Source organism: Medicago sativa, chromosome 2 (genome assembly GCF_051527215.1).
Source record: "Medicago sativa cultivar Bolivia chromosome 2, Bolivia_mono, whole genome shotgun sequence".
Lineage (NCBI taxonomy): Eukaryota > Viridiplantae > Streptophyta > Magnoliopsida > Fabales > Fabaceae > Medicago > Medicago sativa.
In genome coordinates this window covers 75951709-75959214 of record NC_140750.1, presented here as the reverse complement: position 1 = coordinate 75959214, position 7506 = coordinate 75951709, and the positions used below count along the sequence as shown (strand labels likewise).

At 32.6% G+C, this 7506-nt stretch overlaps 1 protein-coding gene across 1 annotated transcript; it reads left to right on the top strand.

Annotated features, from left to right (window-relative positions):
* The first annotated feature begins 642 nt into the window (after window positions 1-642).
* Window positions 643-5279, top strand: LOC146950809 (protein CNGC15c). The gene is made up of 8 exons (XM_085746785.1): window positions 643-1030; window positions 1259-1335; window positions 1448-1994; window positions 2344-2556; window positions 3008-3300; window positions 3458-3569; window positions 3874-4110; window positions 4448-5279. The coding sequence occupies exons 2-8, from the start codon at window positions 1307-1309 to the stop codon at window positions 5126-5128; spliced, it is 2112 nt and encodes a 703-aa protein (XP_085602911.1). The 5' UTR covers window positions 643-1030; window positions 1259-1306; the 3' UTR covers window positions 5129-5279.
* The last annotated feature ends 2227 nt before the right edge of the window (window positions 5280-7506 follow it).

The following is a 7506-nucleotide window of genomic DNA, read 5'->3' as shown; positions in this document are numbered from 1 at the left end:
ACCATCTAAAAATTGACAATATATTTTATATCGTATAAAAAAAATACATTTCATTATTTATAAATATTAGATGTACGACGATAAAATTGTTTTTCAAATAACATTTCTTTTATCATACCTTTATTAAAGTACCTTTATCAAGTTACTACCACAATGTTCCGTAAAAAAAATAAAGTATTACTACAATGTATAGACATGTATTCATCATTATCATAAATATAATGATAGTGATAACAATTGGAGTAATTCACGAAGTAGACTGATAGTGTAAAACAATTTGAAGTCAATTAATCATAATAATTAATAGTTGTTATTAATTTTTTATTTACTTATTCATTCTTATTGGTTGTGATTTATTAAACCTACACAACCGTCAATCATGATTCATAGTTCATACTATAAGTCAAACTGATCGGTAACAACTTTGATTTTATTCGCATCTACTTTTAGAATCATAAATGGAAGAATATAAAACATTGTACACTCTGTGAGAAAATGGTCTCCTAGATTTTTATATTTTTCATATTGAATTTGTTATTATTGTTAGTGAAATAAAGTAGTCTTTGTCTTTCAAATAATGTAAAAAATAAATAACGACAAACATTAGGATACATTTTAGTTAGGTATGAATAAGCGTGTATCAATAAATCATATGTCCAATATCAAAGTCACATTGAAAAACAAATAACTGGCATACTTTCTCTATTTAGTAATAACCTTTATTTATATCTTATTATTATCTTTATTTTTCATTATAGTTTGATATTTTCCTATATGATTATATTATAAATAAACGTGCATTCCATTTCTTTTAGTTTTTCAAATCTTGGTTTGATACTATTCCATATTTTAAGGGGAGTGTGACATAACATTTATAAGAAAATGAATCAATGAATGAATATACTGCAACTCCTCCAACTGGTTTCTAGTTCATAGGTGTGGAGGATAAGTTGCTTGCAGCAGAGGGAAATGCTTTGGAATATTTCTCACTTTAATTGGTGTTCCTTCCCTTTTGTGTTGGAATATATATGTAAGAAACCTATTTTGTTGCTTTTTTCTTCTTCTTTATATATGAAGCTTTTGCTCATTTTCATTTTCTTGCTTCAACTAGTGTTCTAAAATGCTTTGAAACATTCTTGTTCAAATATTGGTATTTGATCAGAATAAGAATCGAGGGCCAATCACCTTTGCGCGTTACCATCATTGATATTTGTGGTTGTGGCCACAATACATTAACCAATTTTTTCTTGTTATCTAGATTCATAGTTTTGATTGAAGAGAAATTTGATTCTTTGGGAAAACCAGTATGGGATTTGATAATCCAAGATCTGAAAGGTGTGTTTCCTAAATTCCCTCGAATAATTTTCAAAATTCCATGTTATTTAGTACTAATTAGTCTTCAAGTAACTCATCATAATTTATGAACTTTTCATTTTATTTTTCATAGGTTTGAAGATGATCCTGAAATATCAAAAATTCCCACAACAAGTGGAGTTAAGGTGAAATACCACATTGATGGAACACAAATACCTGAACAAAGTTCCAAAAAGTCTCAAAAGAATGCTACAAGGAACAAGTTTTTGAAAACAAGAGTATTGTCAAGAGTATTCTCAGAAGACTATGAAAAAGTAAAAAAAAGAGTATTAGTATTAGATCCTAGGGGACAACTCATACATCGTTGGAACAAGATATTTTTAGTAGCATGTTTAGTTTCTTTGTTTGTGGATCCACTGTTCTTTTATTTGCCAGTGGTTAGAGAAGAAGTTTGCATTGATATTGGAAAAACTCTTGAAGTTATTCTCACAGTTGTTAGATCATTTGGAGATTTGTTTTACATGATTCAGATTTGTATGAAGTTTCGTACAGCTTATGTTGCTCCTTCTTCGAAGGTTTTTGGTAGAGGAGAACTTGTTCTTACCTATTCTAAGATTGCTCTTAGGTACTTCAGCAAGGGTTTTTGGTTAGACTCTATTGCTGCATTGCCTCTTCCTCAGGTACCTATGAGTCTGTTTATTTATGTTTAAAAGGCCGTTTTGGTCCTTGAATGTGCTAGATGTCGTCACTACAATCCTAAGTTAGCCAAAATTACGAAATATCCTTAAAAAGCGTCTCTAGTTATTTAGTTTGGTTTTCAAAATTGTATCCGCTAGATAGTTTGATCGTTTAATGTGTCTTTTATTTGTCCGTTTAGTCTATCAAAGTACTAACAAATGATACGCTCAAGGGTATTTAAGTGATTTTGATACATTCAAGAATTATAGTGACACTGTCGTACATTTAGGATTCTAAGCGAAATGTGTATATTGACATGCTAAATATATGTTATTTATTCTATTATTGCAGGTGTTGATTTGGATTATTATACCAACACTTAGGGGTTCAACCATGGCAAATACGAAAAATGTCCTTCGTTTTTTCATCATTTTTCAATATATTCCTAGGCTGTATTTGATTTTTCCACTTTCATCACAAATTGTAAAAGCTACAGGGGTTGTTACAGAAACAGCATGGGCAGGTGCTGCTTACAACCTCATGCTTTACATGTTGGCCAGCCATGTAAGTATATCACAAGCTATATTTCCTTGGTTGTTCAAACAAATTGGACCCTTTTACTATTTTGTAGCATGCTTATTATGAAAATCAAGTCTTAAATTAAGAGAAACATTTGTATTAGCTTATTCAAGCTTGGTCACTGCTATAAACACTTGTGAGACTATTTCAAAGAGTTTACGGAAACAGCTTATGACATGTCCATATGCTCTCCATAATATCTTATAAAAATATCTTATAGCTTATGTGAAAATAGTTTGACATTATTTTATCTTTCGTAGTAGAAATAGCTTATACATAAGCACGCATATGATATACGCTTAAGCTATAATAAGCGCTATTAACTTGCTTATCCAAATTTGGCCTAAACTAGAATGTGGAATGAGCTTTTTATCATATACATATACATAATACTAATATGACAGTAAATTCATCATAGATTTTATATACTGAATAGATTTTAGGAGCTTGCTGGTACCTTCTATCAATAGAACGTCAAGAAGCATGTTGGAAAAGTGTGTGCAATATGGAGAAATCAAATTGTCAATATGGATTCTTCAATTGTCACAGTGTTAAAGATGCTCCGAGAGTAGCTTGGTTTATAGCTAGTAATGTCACAAATTTATGTTCACCAAATGCCGGCTTTTATCCGTTTGGTATATATGCTGATGCCATGACTTCCGAAGTTACATCATCGCCATTCTTCAATAAGTACTTCTATTGTCTCTGGTGGGGATTAAGGAACCTGAGGCAAGTATTATGGTTAATTAGATATTTTACCTTGCTTTATCTAGTTGATTATATCATTATGTTGAACAAAATATAATGTATTCACTCTTGGAAGCTAAAAAATGGATATAATGAGGAAATGTTTAAGTATTAATACCTTTCTGTTTGGAGGGTGCAGTTCTTTGGGACAAGGTCTTCTTACTAGCACTTTTATCGGAGAAATAATGGTTGCTATTGTGGTTGCAACTCTTGGATTGGTACTTTTCGCATTGCTGATTGGTAATATGCAGGTAAGCGTGGTTAATTTATTTCTCTTGGCACAATAGAAATCATTTCTTACGTTGGATGAAATATGGTCTGAAAACATGTTTATAAGTGTGATGCATCTCTCACCTTTCAAACCAGTTTTATAGGGTTGAATTAGTTTGAAGATAGCGTCAAAATACTATCCGTGAAACACATGCATCCTTCGTTTATATCTGCTTTTGAAGTCACATATAAAGAGATGAAGTTTGTTGTAATTTAGTTTGCCAAATTGAATCGTATGAGAAAATTTTATCAGTCCATACCTCTAATATAACTTGAATTTCGCAGACATACCTTCAATCGATAACCGTTCGCCTAGAAGAGTGGAGGGTGAAAAGAACTGACACAGAACAATGGATGCATCACAGACAACTACCTCCAGAACTACGAGAGTCTATTCGTAAATATAATCAATATAAATGGGTGGCTACACGAGGAGTAGAGGAAGAAGATCTTCTCAAAGGACTTCCGCTGGATCTTAGGAGAGAAATCAAACGCCACCTTTGTCTTGAACTAGTTCGAGGAGTAAGTCACGAGACACCAAGTTTATATTTGTTTATAAGATAGTTTTTAGTTCCCCATCGCGATCTTTGATATATTCCATAGAAATCAAAGTCAAATTCGGCTGAAGCAGCCACAATCACGGTTGTGGAGACATAAAAAACCTTGATGTTGCGATCCAGATCATAGTCGCAGATCTTTTTTTAAAGAAAAAAGTATTGAAACAATTTGTAAAGAGTAACTTCTAGTACAAGTTATAATCTGCCTCTGACTGGATATCATTTTTTTTTTGGCGTAAATTATCAAGTTTTGCTTCACTATAAGAATTGAAATTATTCACTAACTTATTAATTGTTAACAGGTTCCCTTGTTTGACCAAATGGATGAAAGAATGCTAGACGCAATATGCGAAAGACTAAAGCCTGCATTATGCACTGAGGGAACTTATCTTGTTCGCGAAGGCGATCCAGTGAACGAAATGCTCTTCATAATTAGAGGCCATCTTGATTCATACACAACAAATGGAGGCCGTGACGGATTCTTCAACTCATGTAGAATCGGTCCAGGCGATTTCTGTGGAGAAGAGCTCTTAACATGGGCCTTAGATCCAAGACCAAGTGTGATACTCCCTTCCTCAACAAGAACAGTTAAAGCTTTCTCAGAAGTAGAAGCCTTTGCACTTATAGCTGAAGATCTTAAGTTTGTTGCATCTCAATTTAGAAGACTACATAGTAAACAACTTAGGCATAAATTCAGATTTTATTCACACCAATGGAGAACTTGGGCTGCTTGTTTTATTCAAGCTGCATGGAGAAGGCACAAGAAAAGGAAAGAAGCTGCTGAATTGAGGGCTAAGGAGAATCTTGTGGCAGCTTCAGAGGCTGAAAATGAAATAGCAAAAAAATATGGGAAAGGTTTTGTTGTTTATGGAACAAGGGTTGCAAGGAATACTAGGAAAGGTGTTAATATGCATTCTGGGACAAATTCTGGGGTAGTAAGCTCTTTGCAGAAACCAACAGAACCTGATTTTTCTGATGAATAATAATGAATGTATATTGTTATTACATCAGTCTTTTAATTGTGCAATTTGTTTGTTTTGGATCATTTGTTCATATATAAATTAGAGATAGGAATTCTTGTAACCATTTGAAAAACTGTGTTTAATTACTATGCATGATGCACTTTGTGGATGATGTCTTGGTAAAAATAAGCTGACATTATTTGTTTGTTTCACTTGTTCTTTGGTTAAAAATTTAATGAAAAAGACTAATGTTGTCCGGTTTATTTTTTTGAGACTAAAGTTGAGTTTTTTTATTCTCAAAAACTAATTTGGGTTATGTTTATTTTTTGTGAAAGGTCAGAATGAGACTTCACTAAAAAAATATAATAGGTGTGTTGAAGTTGAGATTCAAGACTTCAACATGGATTTTTAATTAAAAAAACTAAAAACAAAAAGGGTGAAAGAGATGCTATTCAAAACGGGATGTTCAGGTGGTTAAGATTCACACAAATGATAATCATCTCGGTTGCACCAACATTTATGATTGAAGGCGTGTTTTTGTGTGTATGATATGTGTCGTATTCGATATTGACATGACATCGACACTTTATAATTGTATTGAATTATGTCATTTTCTCAAAATTTATCGGTGTCAACGTGTCTGTGTTGTGTCCAGTTTTGTGTATGTATCGATGCTTCATACATAATATGCAGAAATACTTACAAAGATTGTGACTCTTACCAAGTTCAGACATGGTTTGAATTTGCTAAAAATAAATGTTGACTAATGATGTATTAGACGCAGAAGGAATATGTAATTGTGAAGAAAGATCTCTTTTGTAATGAGATAAAGTAATCTGAAAAATTTCCACTTGACTTGGCCTAGTGGTATTGGCTTGAGATCTGAGAGTGTGCTCTTCCTTAAGGTCTCAGGTTCGATTCTCCCTTAAGGTCTCAGGTTCGATTCTCTCGTATTTTTAGGTGGACTAATTTAGCTCCTTCAAGAAAAAAGTAATCTGAAAAATTGTTTTAAAATGGTTGTTCTAAAACTGTTGGGCTATAGTACTAGTGTTTGGCACATTAATGTTAGGAAATTGCTCTTTTCCCTTTCAAAATTGCTCATTTCCTTAATTATGTCCAACATGGGTTAAGTCACGCTCGGCTTTTTCAATGTGAGTTAATTCACGTTGGCTATTTTTTCAGTCCAAGTTAACTCACATGGACATGTGAATGAGCAAAACAAAAGGGAGAAGAGCAATTTCCTTAACCGGCCCATCCAATCTACTTGCTTTTATGTTTTGTTATTCTCACCTCCTTTGCTCACTCAAACAAAGTTGGTTAATCTGTTTTATATGATGGTCGTACAAATAGCTAATTTCAATTGTAGCTATTTTGGGTTGGTTGAGTGACTATGATCATCATTATGTAACGAATTCATTTCATGTGACTGTAATTTCGTTCAAGTATGAGACAAGAGTCTCGGTGGATAAGGGTGATGTTAGTGAGGAGACTTCGTTATATGGTATTCATGACTATTTTGTGCTCATCTGCGGTTAGGATTTGAGGAAGAAGGGGTTTGTCAATGGTTTTTTTTGTTAACCCTCCTCCTGTTTCTAGAGTAAATGAGCCATAGTTATCCGTAGTTCGGTTGAAAGATAAATATATTTTGATTAAGAGTTGTTCCATCAGAAATCGAACTCAGCGCTCACAAACGATTTGTACTTTTTTTTGACAAAAAACGATTTGTACTTTGTTGATGGTTATTAATAATTTGGGCACAATCACTTAGTTGGTTTGACAATTATTTGATGCAGACTTATCAAACCAAGGTGTCTAAGGTTTTCTCTTTTTTGAAAGAAGTTAAATTAGCCAACCGAAATTGACACTGTAGAGACCTTGAAAAAATCACATTCCAAAATTCCAAGTCAACATCATCATGTCAATCTAAGTGGGTTGTCTAAGGTCTTCCTTAATTATCAAATATGTTAAGTTTTTGTAATGGAAATAGTTGTTGGAGAAATCTAATGTAAGTTGTTGTCTTTTCTATAAATGATGTGTAAACCTTGTAAAATGTATTGTTCTAAGGCTTGATGAATGAAATACATTTATTGTATTGGGAAATTGGGAAATTCGAACCAAAAGAAAAACCTACTCTTAGATCCTAAGCTTACTTCCTCCAATCACATTTATAAACAATTTTTTTCTTTTCTAGATTCATTAAACATTAATTATTTAATAATTTAAAACGAAAATTGTTTATAAATGTGAACAAAGAGAATATACCACTACCAGGTCAATCCTGGGGTTTGTTCTTGTGTTTGAGCTCTCTATTTTAAATGAGCTTGTAGTTGATTTAAAATAGTCATCCCTTATACATCTTTTCTAGCATATACTTTATTTGCTATTCAAGCAAAAAAGAA

Bases quoted from the DNA above. Each gene is read 5' to 3' on its own strand.
- LOC146950809 (XM_085746785.1), top strand. From the start codon at position 1,307: ATGGGATTTGATAATCCAAGATCTGAAAG. The intron at 2,557-3,007 runs GTAAGTATATCA...TATACTGAATAG, and splicing joins TTTACATGTTGGCCAGCCAT to ATTTTAGGAGCTTGCTGGTA. The intron at 4,111-4,447 runs GTAAGTCACGAG...AATTGTTAACAG, and splicing joins GTCTTGAACTAGTTCGAGGA to GTTCCCTTGTTTGACCAAAT.